The following is a 17,418-nucleotide window of genomic DNA, read 5'->3' as shown; positions in this document are numbered from 1 at the left end:
AAATGAAGACTTTGAGGGTTAGTGGTTGGTTCAAGGAATGCATTTAGGCATTATGCCTTCATGATCTTTCGAGATTACAACATTGGTTCTTTTTGTCTCAGAGAATATAACAAGTGCTAGTAAATGCATGTGGGCCTGAATAATTATGATCCCTGTCATATAACATTCTTCAATTTACAAAGATCCATAACATACTTGATTATATTCAAACTATTCTCTATCAGTAAGTATTTATTGAACATGTGCGAGTTATGAAACATAGCATCAAAAAAATACAGTCCCTGTGCTTAAAGGGCTCATAGGTGAGATGGTGTAGACTGCCTGGTAGTACAGAGCAGCATATACCACCCCCAGGTGAGTAGTGTAATGGTGAGGGCTACAGGGATCAGGGAATAGCCATCCTGCATCCAGGTATACTCTGGATCCATGTGGGCGGGAGAGCCAGGCCTTGAGAGGAGGCTCAGGGAAGCTGCATGAAGAAGGGATTCCACACAGCAGTAACATGCCAGGACACTATTGCCCCACAGCCCTGTCACGTGGAGGCTGTCACGTGGAGGCTGTTCATTCCCCTGAAGCTCCTGATCTCAGAGCAGGGAGAGTGAGTCCATTTCTTCTATTTCCAGTGTCTTCTACCTTAGCTGCCTTGATCCTGGGGGGACATCAGCACCCCCTTATGTGATGTACCCCACTTTTGAGCCTCTCAGTTCTTTGACTGCTTCACCTTGGACAATTATCTCTTTCACTCACTTCAACCTGCCACTCCAGTTCCCAAAGTCTACCTCCAGTTTTGCTGTTGGTCAAAACTGCTCCCCTCCAGAATCAGGAATCACCCATTACTCTCTGGCCACAACTTGTAGCTCTTTTTCCTGAACACCTTCTAACTGGCGACCCCTCTGCTTTTTCCCTGCCCCCGTCCCTTTACCTAGATGGCTCTCTTGCGTTCTCGATTCCCATTTATCCTCAGGTCCTATTGCACACCTTACTTTCTCAGGGAGGCTTTCTGCGATATGGTTAGCTCTCCATGTTGGGTGCTCCTGTAGCATCCTGTACTTTCCCTTGGGTAGCATTTAGTGTGTTTTGTATGTACTTAGTGTCTATGTCCTCTACCCGACTGAGCTCCATGAAGGCAGAGACAGTGTCTGTGGTAGAGTAGGTTGGCGCAAAGTAGGTGCTCAGTAGACACAGTTGAATAGATTAAAATGTATACCTCTGGTCTAAAATAGTAGGTTCTAAACTCTGTAGTAGGAAGCAGTGGGGAGCAAAGGAGTGGCAGAATAAGAAATGAGGTGGTATTAGAGTAAAGTGGAGTTCTGGGAGGTTTGTTTTGTTTTTTTCAGTTTGAAATCAGTCACCGTTTATTAACTGACCAGATTACAAAAATAATCATGGTAGATACCTTAATTCATCCTTCTAATAAGCCTGTTGATCTGGTCTTCCCTGTTGCCAGCATCTCCACCTTCTACAAAATGGGTGGTCTTTTTCTTTTTTTTTTTTTTAATTAATTAATTTATTTATTATTTATTTTTGGCTGTGTTGGGTCTTCGTTCCTGCGCCTGGGCTTTCTCTAGTTGCGTCGAGCGGAGGCCACTCTTTGTTGTGGTGCACAGGCTTCTCATTGCAGTGGCTTCTCTTGTTGCAGAGCACGGGCTCTGGGCACACGGGCTTCAGTAGTTGTGGCACGCGGGCTCAGTATTTGTGTCTCGCGGGCTCTAGAGCGCAGGCTCAGTAGCTGTGGCACATGGGCTTAGTTGCTCCGCGGCATGTGGGATCTTCCCGGACCAGGGCTCGAACCCGTGTCCGCTGCACTGGCAGGCGGATTCTTAACCACTGCGCCACCAGGGAAGCCCTGGGTGGTCTTTTTCTTCATTCCACCTCGTGGAGAAGACAATTTGAAGGGCCACAGGAAGTTGTTTGCTTCTTTGAAACGTTTTCCAACAGTATAGATCTCATGAATCAGATCCTCCGTGCAGATAATACCGTATTTGCCAAGAGATCGAGCAATCAACACGTTATCCGTCAGGGCAATTTGCTTCTTGTTGATTTTGCCATAACCACGCTTGTAGATCAGTTCATTTACTGACTTCAGGTAAACCACAGTTCTCAGCATGTTAATTGAAGCCTTGTCGTGCTTCACAAAGGTGCCATTGAAAATCTGACGGAGGCGAAGAAGCTGCAACACCTTTCGAACCTTTGGGCTCATACCATTGATACCTCTGATCCTGATGACAAATGCCAATTTGGGTTCCGCGGGTACGTGGAAGTTGCCAGCTTTTCTGGCCATCCCAGCCATTCGAATTTCAGTTCTGTACATCTGCCGGTATTCCCTGTGATAGTGCTTAGCTTTTTCATAAATAACCTTCCTCCTTGCCTTTCGAAGCATCTTTTGGGCAAATTTCTTCCTCAGATCTTAAGCTCTGCGAAATTCTTTCACTTTTTCTTAAGGGTTTCTGGCACAGCAGGAACCTTCTTTTTCTTCTCTTCTGCACTCTCCATGGTTCCAGCCAGGAAAGAGCTGTTTTGTTTTGTTTTTGTTTTCTCCACAAAGAGAACAGGCCTCCAGCTCAGAGCCTTCAACAGATGGCAGTACCTCTAGAAGTTAATAACATGACTTTGTTTGCACTGTGCTTATGTGTACAGTTACTTTTATCTACAGATGTGATACAGACTTTGCTCTTAACATAAATGTATGAAGGAAAAATGAATTTTTTAAAGAAAAACATAAATAATAATAATTTGGTTCATGGATATAGCAAAAAAAAAAATCATAACGGTAGAAGAAATGAATGAAATTTGGGAAATGCCAACTTGGATGAAGCCACAGGTACTCGTTATGGAAGTCCTGGGGAAAACTTGGATCGCTTTTTCAGCACACTCATTTCCTGTCACTGTTGAGAACCACGAGTCTAGAATAAAGGACAAAAATCACATCTGCCAATTGTAGTGAAAAAGTTGGGAGCTTACATATATCAAGCCCTAGCACAGTACCTGGCTTACTTCAGTCATTTAATAAATGTTATTTCCATTGTTTCCACCCTCCACTCCCTCCTAATAGAGACCAGGATTCTCCTGCTAACTTATAGTATGCTGTTGAAGAGCACGTCACAGTGAAGAGGTTAGATCAGATCACTTCTATTACCCCCTCCAATGCCTAAGTGCTTTGTTTCCTTTAGTGTCATTTTAGTGGGGATTTGGAAAGAAATGGAAACAAGCACATGTGTTTATCTATTTATGTATAGCAAACTCTGAAGTTCTTTGTTTTACTCTAAATAGTCCATACTTAAATTTGAAAGAGAAAATTATTGTCATCATCCAACCATCCTTTCAAGGTCTAATGAAGATTAAATAATATTTATAACTTAATGTAATTTAGACTTTGAGTAGTTTAATGGCAAAATACAATGATCAGTTGATTTTTTTTTTTTTTTTGCGGTACGCGGGCCTCTCACTGTTGTGGCCTCTCCCGTTGTGGAGCACAGGCTCCGGACGCGCAGGCTCAACGGCCATGGCTCACGGGCCCAGCCGCTCTGCGGCATGTGGGACCTTCCCGGACTGGGGCACAAACCCGCGTTCCCCGCATCTGCAGGCAGACTCTCAACCACTGCGCCACCAGGGAAGCCCCCAGTTGATTTTTATGTTGTATAATCAAGCAGCTTTCACGTGAGTATACAGGGGAGTAAATGTCATTTCCAAAACTAATTATTTTGGGCCCTTATAAGAAATAAAGCTAGGTGTTTCATCCCATGTTTTATAGAAATAGAATTTGAAATATTTCTTTAAGAGTCAGTGATTTTAGGGGCTTCCCTGGTGGCACAGTGGTTAAGAATCCGCCTGCCAATGTAGGGGACATAGGTTCGAGCCCTGGTCTGGGGAGATCCCACATGCTGCAGGGCAACTAAGCCTGTGCGCCACAACTACTGAGACTGCGCTCTGGAGCCCACGAGACACAACTGCTGAGCCCACATGCCACAACTACTGAAGCCCATGCACCGCAACGGAGAGTAGCCCCCGCTCACCGCAACTAGAGAAAGCCCGTGTGCAGCAACAAAGACCCAACGCAGCCAAAAATAAATAAATAAAATAAATAAAATTTTTTTAAAAGAGTCTGATTTTAAAAGAGGAATTAAATTACCAGGAAGTTCATCATAATCACACAGATTCTTAGACTGGGGTATCATTTTGCTTTTATTTATGATATTTTACTCTTCTTTTAAATGTGTCTGACAATCTTTCCCTGTAGTTTACATCTGTATTTCTACCAACTAGACATTTAAGGTGTCAGTTCCTCCCTTAGATAATTTTATAGACTTTGAGCTAGAAATCTGGTATTCTTACAAACTTAAATATACTGAATTTTGTTTCTTGATATTGAAGAAATTATTAAAGGAAAATTCTTTTGTCTTACATTCTTGCCCAAGAAGGAGGTTCTATAGCCTCAGAAGTCAGTAACTATTTATGTACATGTAGTAGTGCAGTTTTCTTTCTAATGTTAAAACAAAAAAACTACTTCAGGTAGCCCTGTATTATTTATATCTTATATGTCTGTGTACTTGAATTACTCAAATTTTGAGCTCCATGGTTACGATTATAATGTACCAGTTGATTTAAATTATTGATATAACAGCATTTAGTAATGGTGCAGGTTGGAATAAAAGATCATTAAGCTAAATATTTTAACCTTCATTGGCTCCCTGTTGCTTGGGGTTTGTCAGAGTGAAATAGAATCACAGCATTTCAGAACTAGAAGGGCCCTTAGGGATTGTCTCATCCAGTTCCTCATTTGACACACGAGAGAACAAGCCCAGCTACTTGCCAAGGACCTACAGCTAGTTAGTAGCAAAGCTAGTACCAGAATCTAGGTCTGCCGTTTCCCAATTCAGTGCTCTTTCTACCGATTCTATTGGGATTTTTAGGTGGTGTTCTATTTCACTCCCTAATGTTGATGCCAATTATTCTAATCAGTTTCACATCTGTTTATTTTTAGGACATAGAGTTTCACTCCATTATGAGTCTTTCTTGGTTAAACTTTATATCTGGCTTTCTTTTAGGTTGGTCTCCACTCATCTCTTTTAATCTTGAAGACTTCAAAACCTACCTGGATCTACCACTTTTTTTGAAAACTCCAATACCAAGCAATCAATGACCCACCGTGCTCTTGTTATAGAAGCTTTTCAGTTCTCCAACTCTAAACAAGATTTTCTCCCATTTTCCCATGAAGCCACATTGTTGTTTATTCACTTTAGTGGTGAGTGTTACTGTGCCAGCTGCTTTTGCTTTGGAAGATGTAGGCTTCAACCAAATGACCCCGCTGGGAGCAAATCATAGTTCTTCCAATGCATCATTTCTCCCAAGTTTTGAACTCTCAGCAGATTCCCACTCAGGTGATGATGTCATCATAGCCAGAGAGGGAACTAGTGTTTCAATTGAGTGTCTTCTCACAGTCGACCACTATGAAGGTGAAGGTGTCTATTGGTACAACTCAAAAGGACAGCAGCTGGATAACAGAGGCAGAGGTAACTATGCCAGAGTATAATTAATCAAGGTTACTCATTTCCTATTACTTCTTTCTTCTTGGTTTTAAGGCATATTCAACAAGAAATCTCTAAGAGGAGGTACTACAGTAAATAGTTAAAACTTTGGAAGGCCTGGAGTATTATACCTATCAGAAAAAGCAAAATAATGGTAATTACTTAACCAGAAGAAAATAAATAGAGAATAGTTATAAATTAAAAGGTGTTCACATAATGATGGTGAGCTATTTTCTCTCCTCTTGGTGAGCTGGTTTCCTTCTTTATTCAAGGTAGACTCCATCAGGGTTGCTGCGTACAGCTGTGCAGGCTCCGTGCTGCACAACTCCAGGGGCACCATTCACCTAGACTGTAATGTGAGTAGTACAGTGTGCTGGCCCTGTGTGAATACAGCAAGAAGGATTTGGGTTAGACTTAGAGTCATAAATAAAAATATTTTGCTCAAAATGAGTTACTAAAAATGTTGGAGGAAATCCAGGATGTTTTTTAAAATAGTTATAAAGATCTGTGCATAAAACTTTAAGTCCCTCAGAATCAGAAGGGCACCGAGGAGGAACTCTGTAAGCCCTTTCTATTCTATACCTTAATTTACTTGAAAACAGGAGAGTTTCTCTTGTATTATTTTTGTCTGTCAGTCTTAAAAAATCACACAAACATCATAATAATGTGACCAAGGTCTACTTTTTTGACAGGTTTTTATTTGATTATGCTGTTTATTAACCCATAAATACATCTTAATCAGAATAGTTTCCTTTAATTAGTGTTCTGTTAGAAAGATTTTTTTTTTTGAAGCCTACTTGTGTTAAAACACCTTAGGAAGAAATCTCCATGAAATATCAATGGGATAAAGATTAAATTCTGGGATCCTCACAAGCTACACTTTTCAGAAAAGGCCCCTTTATATTTTTTGCTAGAAAGATAGTCTAATCTCTTGGAATATAAGGATATTTGGCTATTCGTATTAGAGTGGAAAACAGAAAAGGAGACAGATGGTGCTTCCTTCTAAAGTATACGCTAAACATTTTAACCTTCTACAAACTGAGTAACTGGCCACCAAGGGATTGAAGATTTTGAATGTTAGAAAGAACAGAGCTTCTTAAGAATATAGACCTATTAAATCAGAATCTCTAGAGTGGTGCCCAGAACAAGTATTTTGAACATGATTTGGGGTTCCCTGTTTGGATCCACTGAACTAGACTCTTATCTCGTTTGGCTCTAGGGTCCTAACAAACCCATCTAAGGTGTGAATTAATCAATGTGATTATTACAGACTGACTGTATAGACAAAACTTAGGTTAGGATGAGACCAGCCAAGTGGGATGGCAGTTTTATTTTCCTATTTTGCCCTTACTTTGAAAACCACTAACATCTGTCATTGATGCTTTCAGCAGCAGCTCTGGACAATTAAATTTTATGAATCTCAAGTGAGAAGAGTTTAAAGAGCATATTAGTCTAGTATAAGGTTCATAAATCTTGAGCTATTATCAGCAAGTGAGCTAGAGAGTTTAGATTGTGGTTATAGTGGTTGATGAATGGAGTCTATGTAGTTCATCATACCATGGATTCACAGGGTATCCTTTTCATAGCTCCAAGTTTATAGAACAGAAGTTTCTAAAATAATGACTATATTCATAGCTATGTTTTCCTCTTTTTACTTTAGTAAAAATATAACTATAGAATTTAGATAAATTTTGATGATGATAAGAATGGGCACAGGGCTTCCCTGGTGGCGCAGTGGTTGAGAGTCCGCCTGCCGATGCAGGGGACACAGGTTTGTGCCCCGGTCTGGGAGGATCCCACATGCCACGGAGCAGCTGGGCCCGTGAGCCATGGCCGCTGAGCCTGCGCGTCCGGAGCCTGTGCTCCACAACAGGAGAGGCCACGACAGTGAGAGGCCCACGTACTGCAAAAAAAAAAAAAAAAAGAATGGGCACAATCCACAGTACTTACTAATTGATGTGCCGCCCAAATAATCCCAAACCATAGAATCTCAGGGATGAAAGAGATCTGGAAGAATAGACATTGAAATGGTGCTTAACAAGCAGTCACCCAGCCTCCTCTGGGACACCACCTCTAGGCATTGGGACTCATACCTACACCGCACATTAGCCCATCTATCCCATCTTTGAATGGCTTTCATAGTTAAAGCACAGAGTACACTGAGAACTTACCACAAAGGTGAGAATTGTGCAGGCAGAGCCAAGTTGTTTTTTTTTCCAAGTTATTAAAGGATGTTGAATCACGGTGGGTGGTCAGTGTGCTTTGTTTTTCATACTCATGTGCTTTTGTATACGCGTTCCCTGAATGAAGATACCTTCATGTATGGAAGAGAGGCAGCATATTTTAGGTTTAAAACAAGCCTAGGCATCTTAAGGGCAACTTTTTTCTCTCTCCCAAGCTGGTCACTTAGCCTTGCTTGTGAAACATATCTTTTGGCTTGTGCTTCATTTACTCTTGCCAGAAAAACAAGATATTATCATCAACCAACCTTTCTAACAAGACAAATTAACATGTGCAAGGCATGCCAGATTAGCCAGTTAGTAATTGAACAAATGCATTAAGTTGGTAGGGTTTTTTAAAAATAGTTTTTGTCTTAAATAAATAAGTTCATTATTCAAAGTAAACAGTTTAAAAGGAAGTAAAAATTACTCATAACCCATTATAAATAACCATTGTTTTATATTTCCGAGGCACATCCTTCTAGTTTATGAGAAAGTCTAGTTAGAGACTGTGATATAGACACACACACACATATAAATATTTCTTTTTAAGTTTAGTCATTTAGCATTATGTCGACACACCTGTCTCCCTGAAAGGCTTCTTACATCTAGCAGTGAAAAGGTAGTTATGATAATCATTAGTGTCAGGAAGATCTTGATTCCCTTTTTTAAGTTCCAGGCTGTTTAAATTCTGACTCTGAACATAAAAAGTCTGCCCTTTCTTACATCTTTTAAGGAAATAGCAGAACCTAATAGAAGAGTTGATTTAAAGTACTCTCGTGAAGAGGTGGAATATTGATAAGGCAGTTGGCATATTTAGTAATAGTATTCTTTATGTTGTAATTTTTTATTTCTGTTGGGTTATCAGGTGGAAAATGGTTGGTTTCTGATAACTTCCTGAATATCACCAACGTAGCCTTTGCTGACCGTGGGCTCTATACATGTTCTATCACCTCTCCAATCCGTGCCTCCTACTCGGTCACCCTGCGTGTTATCTTCACCTCGGGAGACATGAGTGTCTACTACATGGTTGTTTGCCTGATTGCCTTTACAATCACTCTCATCTTGAATGTCACACGGCTATGCATGATGAGCAGCCATCTTCGTAAAACCGAGAAAGCCATCAATGAATTCTTCCGAACTGAAGGGGCAGAGAAACTTCAGAAGGCCTTTGAGATCGCAAAACGCATCCCCATCATCACCTCAGCCAAGACTCTGGAGCTCGCCAAAGTCACACAGTTTAAAACCATGGAGTTTGCTCGTTATATTGAAGAGCTGGCAAGAAGCGTCCCTCTGCCACCGCTTATTCTAAACTGTCGGGCCTTTGTAGAGGAGATGTTTGAGGCTGTGCGAGTGGATGACCCTGATGACATGGGAGAAAGAATTAAAGAGAGACCTGCCTTGAATGCTCAAGATGGCATCTTTGTCATTAACCCAGAGATGGGCCGGAGTAATTCACCAGGAGGAGATTCGGATGATGGTTCCCTGAGTGAACAAGGCCAGGAGATAGCAGTTCAGGTTTCTGTCCACCTTCAGTCAGAGACCAAAAGTATTGATACAGATTCTCAAGACAGCAGTCATTTCAGCCCGCCTGATGATACAGGATCTGCTGAATTGAACTCTAACTACAAAGATGGGGCATATGAAAGCTGCCAGCTGTGAGCTACCACAGTACCTACAAAAATGGCTCTCAGAAAAGGAACCTGTTTCATGCAGGAAATAACATTTTTACCAAAAGATAAGTAGGACTTTCCCCTTGCTAATATTAAGCACATCAGAACATGAATTGTTACCAAAATCTTTCTAAAAATTTAGTGTTTTCCCTCTCTGATCTTTCTCAGTCATTTACCGTGAGCTTGATTAAATGACACATGTTGAGATTTAAAGGGGTCTGAAACATCAGCGTAATGGGGAAAGTACCACACCCAGAATTACATGGCTTCTCTTCTGGTCATGGTTCTTCCATTGTTAGGGCTGACACTTATCTTTAGGCCTCAGTTTTCCCACTAACAAGATGAGGGATTTGCACTGGATGATATCTAAAGTCATTTCTGGCCCTCTAACTTCTTACCTGCCACCTTTAAACCAAAATCTTCAGCCCATTTCTGAATAAACACTTCCCTAGACTTTGAGTCCCTTTTTATGGAAAGAACCAAGCTGAAACTTTTTTCTGTGATTTGGATTCCCACACCAATGCTATGCATAGAGGTGTGGGTGTTTTTCAGATGTCTTGCTGGTGGAGCATACAGTTGTATATGCTAGGTTGAATATCTCCAGTGTAGCCCATGTCTATATCGTTATACAGATACCAGGGAGCTAACTGCTCATTAGTAAGCTACTTTCCATGAGTAAATTGGAACTTGTGGGAGTGTATTATGTCTTTTTAACTTACTGAGACATCATTTAGCTCATTGAGCTGGCAGTGATTTCCCAACTGTTCTCCAAAAGTGAACAGTTAGTTCCTAAAGAATAATGTCTTCATTGTTTTTAGAATAAGAAACAATGTCAAATCATCTGTGTCTGGTAAATTAATGGATTTTGACGTTTCTGTTCATAGAATTTCTCAGGCTTTCCCTGTTTAAAAGTACTGGACTCTATGAGATAGTTCTGTGTTTGGGATCCCATTCCAGGAGAAAACCCACAGTTGAATTCCTCTTTAGACCTCTGTCAACAACACTCTTGTTCTCTGTGGTCTTAAATATGGTGCTAAAGGTTGCATGCCTCCTTATCTTGTTCATCTTGTTTATATTTTATTATTGAGGTTTTTATTTTTGTGTACTTCAGGTGTAGAATTTTTAGCTAGGGCTGCTTTTGTGGTCTTTCCGAGAAGCACTAACCTGAAATAAGATTAGATAATGGTGTGTGGTGTGTGTTACTATATTAAATATATAGATACTAATACAGATGGATATATATACACACATACAGATGATCTAGACATAAAGAGGGAGAAAAATTATGAGGGATGCCACCTGATTCAACTGTGTATAATAAACACTTAGGACAGTATTTCTTGCCTGGCTGAAATCTGACATAATGGAATTGTACATACTCTTCAGAATAATTTCTTCAGCTGCAGTAAGCTTGGCATCATATAATTTTAAGAACTTGGCAGTGGAGCTCCATGTGCTCCACGTTTCTTCATTTGGCTTCTGATTACTGAAGCATTACTTGAACAGAGGTTCCTGAGGGAAATGTTTTTATCAGGATTTTAATTTAAGGTTTCAAATGGAGGAAGGCAGGAAATTCGAAGTGTGACCAGATAGAACTCCTTTCTCCTTTGTGAAGGCTTATCAGGAGTAATACATCTGCTCTGGATAGCATGAATGAATCGATGTGCAGTTTTATCAGATGGCATTACAGATAATGATAATGCTGCCTTTTCTGTCTCTCAGGCTGTTTCCATGGAAACTTCCAGAGCCAAACAAAAGCTACCCGTCATTTAGCCAAAGCTTGTCTTGGCTCATAGACCTGTATTTCTTTAAAGAACACTGTTTTCATACATTTGGCTATGAGAGCAAGGGCTCTTGAACATGCCCTAGATTATAGAACACTTTTTCCCTTCCCAGAATGTTTCTCTTGAAAATGTAAAAAATTTTAATATCCCTTGTCTGAGGTCTGTCCCCTGAATGTCCCTCAGATCTTTAGATAGCACCTTGCAACCTGTCCCAATATAGCAGGTTTGGGGTCATTTTTAGAATGTAGCTTGTCACATTAAAGAGAATGGATTTACCCCACATGTTCTCATAACAGACATGGGCGTTTGGGACCTTAATGTAGACATATTTAATGATCAAAGTCCTGAGAAACAGGGCTTTGGAAAAATACAAGAAATATTGGGGAAAAAATAAGTTTGCACAATACTATATAACAAGTATAGGCTACTCCAGTGTATCCTAGATAAATCACTTTAGAAATGTAATGGTGACTTAATTTGGTGGCCAAAGTAACTGGATTACTTTGAGTATTCCAGGTTAAGGTGCCACTGATAAGGAATTAAAGTAGGTCAAAATTTAAGTGGAGCTGGTATTACTTTCTAAATCTAGTTGTTCAGAGGAAGAAAACCATACTCACTAACATTTTCTGTAGCTAATCAAATACTCTTCATATATTATTAATACTCATGTTATCTTTTTGTAAAATCCCTAACCTTTTGAACTTAAATTCCAGTCTAACAGTCTTTAGACAATAGTGGTAGTGTAATTATCCTTCTGTCTTGCTAAATTTTATGGTTAGTGAAAATGCCTTTACTCAACAAACTGTACTTGAAATAGTTCTGTCATCTCATTTACAAATTTCGTCTTGTATTGTGATTTAGTGAACCTTACTGTCCTTATGAAATGGTGGCTTTGTGAAATAAATTTACCAAAAATAGACATGTGAACATTTTTAGAGATTCCTTACCTGCTGAAATCAGACAGACAGGCATCTTTTGAGCTGATACCGCAACTAGTTTATAGGCAGTTTGATAAGCCTGTCCTCAAAGTCGCATCTGTTCTGATAGTTTAGTTCTTGAGTCTGGCCCAGTGAGCATTTATATTTCCTACCAACTACCTTGATATAAATATCTTGAGAGTTGCTGACCTGGAATGGTTGTGAGAAGGCTCCCGGCTTCTTCACCTCACTTACCACATATTTTAAAGTCGAAATACCCAGCTTCCCTTTTGTCCTCCAGCCACAGTGAACCCCTTGGCACAGTCCTCTCCATGCCCTGCATGTAGCTTCAGTGTAAATCAGACTTTGTATTCTGTGTCACAGAGCAGCATGGGAGCATGAATGCTTGTTTTCCAGGGCCTGGCCAGTCATGGGTGCTAGCCTGGCCTCCGCACACCAGCTACGGTAACAAAAGTATATCAGATTTCCTGAATCGCCATTAAGAGAACACAGTCTTTTGTCACCTAGGCCAGCAATAGTAAAAGTGCTAAGCCTTATGCATAAACTCCTAGGTTCTCAACACATTTCATAAAAGTAAATGAGTTGTTTAATATGGTTCAGATGATGTTTAAATGGTTACCGTGTTAATGAATACTTACATTATAATTTTGTCCTTTTTTAAAAAAAAAGTTGTACTTGAATGTAATGTATTAAATGTTTAATAGAGTATATTTCATTTGTCTGAAGTCTTCTATAGAGATACATTCATTTTTATGTGTCATGGAATTTGATGTTAATGATTTTTAGCAGGAGAAAATTTGAAGTCTATTTGGTTTCTACTATGGCTACCCATTTGAATTTTACAAATATTTACTAAGCATCTATATGTTTTTGGTGCTATAAGCCATACTGAGATGGGTGTTCTGCCCACAGTTTACCCTGAGAATGCAGTTACCAGACCATCCTCACTAGGCCTAAATACAGCAGTTTCCCACTTCTGAGGTAAAGTATTCCTAGGAAAGGCAGAGCTTGAGCAAAGCCTAGAGATAGGAAGATTTAGCACATGTTTTAGGGAATCTGATTAGCTTGTAAAGTTTGTGATGAGGTGTGGCATTGGGAGGAATAGCAGTGGTAGAAGCAAATGTCTGCAGTCCCATGGGAGTGAAAGCAGGCATGGAAAAGCACAGGATCTCAGGAGACAGGCCAAGAGAACAAGTAGAGGTGCAACTCATTACTTAATTGCCACAGACTCCTTAGAATGAACACCAACCCCTGTCTCCCTGTGGCAAAAGATCACTGGACTTGGAATCCTGACTCTACCAACTAACCGTGTAATGTTGGAACTCAGCCTCTCTGGACTTAAGTAAAGTGGAGTTGATAACACCTACCTCACAAAATGTGAGCATTAAATATAGTGACATGTAAGCGAACACTGTGCAAGCTGTAACGTGCAATATAGTGTGAGGGGCTGGTAATCACGTAGCCACGGTGTTGGCTTTGTTAGCAGCCATGTCCAGCTGATGACTGGTTGCATTTGGACTCAACTAAAACTTCCTCCAGATCTCTCCCAGTTACAACTGCATGTGGTTGCATGCCATGGAAACCCGATTGTGGTGGCCTACCCAAATAAGAGGTTTATTTTTCTCAGATAACAAGAAGTCCAGAGAAAGTCAGTCTGAGGCTGATGCAGGGGCCCAAGTTTGGCATCAGGGGCTCCATTCAAGTCTTTTTCATCAAAGGACTTCTAGATTCCTTTCCGCCCTTAGCATGTGGCCTTCATCTGCAGAGTCGCAAGATGTCTTAGATTCGGTTCCCCCAGGAGTCCCTGAGACAAGAATTCATGTGCAAGCAGTTTATTTGTAAGGTGAACCCAGGAGGGTAGGAGAGTAGGGAAGTGAGATGGAAAAGAAAGCCAATACAGGGTGCATTAAGGAGTGGGTTATTGCTGTGGGCAGCTGGGGTTCAGTCCCTGTGGGGACCTCAGGGCACTCTATCTGCCCTCAGTGTCTGTAGCTCATGCCTCAAAGTTGTCCCACCTGAAGGCCAAGGAGCACAGATGTTTATGCACCAACTTCCATCTGTCATTGAGGGCTGCTTCCAGGGTCACTAACTCTTGTCACTTCTGACTGCCACATACATACACACAGGCTAAGCATGATCCTGTAGCCAGCAGAAGCCCTCTGCTAGAGTTACAGGAGCTTTCAGTAGGAAGCCTGTGATGAATATAGCAATGGTGAGTGTCAAGGGATTATGGGCAGAGCACTGATGGCACCTGCTACACAGGACAGCTGCTTCCCCTTCAGCATCATGTCTACCTTCCAGGCAGGGAGACAGGTAGTCAAAGTCTGTACCTTTTTATCAAGAAGGCGACAGCTTTCCAGAAGCCTCACCTGACTTCCACTATACAGCTTCCAGAACTAGGTTACATGACTACCTGCAGTAACTGTAAGAAAGCTTGGGAAGATAAAATTGTATATTTTTTCACTGGACATATTGCAGCAAAGTATTTTATTATTAAGAAAGTGAAGAATGGAAGTTGTAGGCAACTGGTAATGTGCAACAAGGTCAACTTCACTTGAATTACAGGAGCAAAATGTGGTTGTGTGGTGGATATAGTTGCAAACCATGTTCCTTGAAGATACATGTACGGATGAAGAATGTTGCGTACCATATCAGTTAAAAAAGGATGTTGCAGCCATCAAGGAATCAGCCACTACAGCCGCCCTGACTGTGCACCCTGAGGGGATTCAGGATGGAGAAAAACAGGATACCGGCCTAGATAGTTAAGGAGCACATCAAAGGAATGGTTTCGATGAGCCCAGACTCTTACATCTTCCCATACATAGAGAAGTATTAAGTTCATTAACTTGAGATGTCTGGTTTTTCTTTAATTAACAGTAATCTTTTGCTGTTCTGACTACCTGTTTTTTGTTGCAAAAATTCATGTATATCCTGGCTACTCCCTTACCTCTTCAGAACAGTCCCTCAGAACTATCTGAAAGGCCGCCTCCCAGGCTTAGTTCCTCAGTATGTCCACTGAATAAAACATAATTCTCAACTTTTAGGTTGTGCATTTTTTTCAGTCCACACATGCATGAACAAAGCAAGAATCAGAAGCATTAAATCTTAGGTTAAATCTTCAAGCCATCACTTATGTAGTCTCCAATACATGTGGCTCAGACAGCAGACAGACAAGTTATGGGATTCTGCTGGGGCATAATTGGCTTATCTTAACCTATTTATTCATTATCAGATATGTACTGGCCACCTGCTATGAGCAAGCAATAACAAAGTTCCTAGGGGACAACAAGGTTGGCCTATTGGAGAAAGAGAAGAAATAAACCTGTGTGGCTGTGAGGGGAGAATGTCAGAGAAGCAGGCAGGGGCCGGGAATAAGGTTAAACGATTTCAAAGCTCTTTTTGGCTGTCCCCAGAAATGTGTTTCTTAGAAGAAATGCTAGCAGTGCCTAATTTGGAAGAGGAGATTTACCAATTTAGGGAGGGAAGTTTGATCATTCAGTAGTACTATTCGTTTTGTCCTGAAATCATCTGCAGCTAAAAAAACAAAACAAAACCTGATAGTCCTAATTTTCTTTAAGGAATCAAACTCCTTCAGAGCCCCTTAAATCCCAATCATGTCCTTGAGTTTTCATATTTTCACTGGAACCTATTGATTAGGAAATATATATGTAAATATACATATGTTGCTCCATCTGCCTGGATAATCGAGGCTGCTGCCAGCGTGCTGCTTCTTCCTGACAGTTGGAAACACTCTGCTTTGCCTCCTGCTTAGCGGTGTGAGAAGGAGGACTCAAGTGTCCTAAGTGATGATAAATCAGCCTTCAAGGGGGCCTCCTTACCATAGAAGAGCCACCCCCTGGGAAAGAGTTTTTCCCTAGCAGAAGGGAAGTTTATCAGGAGGAACTCCCTCTGAGGGGTAGTTTTGCCATGTGAATTTCATTGCTCTTTCAGAAATCACAGGCAGTTGGACCATGCCTGAGTCTACTCTGCTCAAGTCCCTTGACGCTTTGAACACCTAAGGCTATGCCTATTCAATTTTTCAACAGATGTTTGTTGCACATAAACGAGGGACACTATCATGAACAAAATCAGAGGTGGTCCCTGCTCTTTGGGAACTGACAGCCTATGGGAAGACAGATCCTATTCAAAAAGTCACATGTAGGGTAGATAATTAAAAACTGAGAAGTGTGCTAGAAAATGATTCTCTGAGAGCTTGGAACAAAGGAATCCGATCTCATCAGAGGTCAGAGAAGAATCCCCTGAAGAAGTGACACTAGCAGCAGCAGGCATTGCTTGAGGGCTTATTATGTTTCTGTCCTGAGCCAGAGACAGAAACATAATCGAATGCTGCTTAGAAGGAATTTATAGACCTGTTGAAAAAGTAAGATGTTCCTATAAATAAACCATCTGAAAGAGACAGTGTGGCATCAAGTGCTAAATGGATTAGCACTAGATAATAAAAGCTTAAGGAGTTAAAGATGAAAAGTGAGTGGTAGCAGAGGGTGGGCAATACCTTGTGGATGGGGTGAGATTTGAGCCAGACCAGGAGGATGAATAAGCCTTGGACAGGGAAGGAAAGGTGTTAATCTGGTCATGGAACTCAGAAATCTTCAATGGTGCCCTGCTGTCTTAGCAGTAAAAAAAAATCCAATTTATTGACCCTCCATTATCTGCTCCCAGCCTATCTTCCCAAGTCTACCTTTTAAAGAGCCCTCCACTCTCTTGGAAATACAGTAACATTCTACCTTTTACATTATAGTTACTCCTTCCTTACAAGTTTATGAGCAACTTGAGAGATGGCATCATGTACTAGTCACCTGTATTTGTAGCCCCTTATTCCTTAGGGTAACACCTTTTGTATAGAAGAGACAGTAAATGTTTATTTAATGGGATGGGAGGGAGGACAAAACTGTTGTGCTGAGTATATGACCACATTGGTTAATGTGGGACTTGGGGGTGAGGGCTCGGGAGGTGTGGCTGCCCCTTTTCCAACAGCACTCTCTTCCTTGGAGACATCACTGACTTTTAAATTTAAAACTTTTAAAAAGTTTTAAATACCATCTTCACACTGGTGACTCCAAATTGATATTTCCAGCTCTAAATGCTCTCTTCCAGACCTGTGGATCTAACACCTCCCTACTTCCCATCACCGTTTGGCCAGGCACCTCTAAAAGGCATCTCAAAATTAATATATCTGAAACAGAATTTTTGATTCCCTAACCTGATAAAAGCATACATCAGTTTCTACCTCCACCATCTTCTCTCAGTAAATGGCACCA

At 40.9% G+C, this 17,418-nt stretch overlaps 1 protein-coding gene and 1 pseudogene across 2 annotated transcripts; one reads left to right on the top strand and one right to left on the bottom strand.

Moving 5' to 3' along the window:
- Window positions 1-1,397: 1,397 nt before the first annotated feature.
- Window positions 1,398-2,493, bottom strand: LOC307052720 (large ribosomal subunit protein uL30-like; annotated as a pseudogene). The gene is made up of 2 exons: window positions 1,856-2,493; window positions 1,398-1,475 (listed from the first exon to the last, which is right to left on the bottom strand). The product of its transcript is annotated as a large ribosomal subunit protein uL30-like (transcript).
- A 2,716-nt stretch (window positions 2,494-5,209) lies between these two features.
- Window positions 5,210-9,414, top strand: MFAP3 (microfibril associated protein 3; the record flags this gene model as incomplete). The annotated part of the gene is made up of 2 exons (XM_079702959.1): window positions 5,210-5,510; window positions 8,613-9,414. 2 exons carry the CDS (start codon window positions 5,210-5,212, stop codon window positions 9,404-9,406), a joined length of 1,095 nt encoding a protein of 364 aa, XP_079559085.1. The 3' UTR covers window positions 9,407-9,414.
- Between the last annotated feature and the right edge of the window lie 8,004 nt (window positions 9,415-17,418).

Source organism: Hyperoodon ampullatus (genome assembly GCF_949752795.1).
Source record: "Hyperoodon ampullatus genome assembly, chromosome: 4".
NCBI lineage: Eukaryota > Metazoa > Chordata > Mammalia > Artiodactyla > Ziphiidae > Hyperoodon > Hyperoodon ampullatus.
The sequence above is the reverse complement of the archived record's forward strand: the minus strand, read 5'-3'. Positions and strand labels throughout refer to the sequence as shown.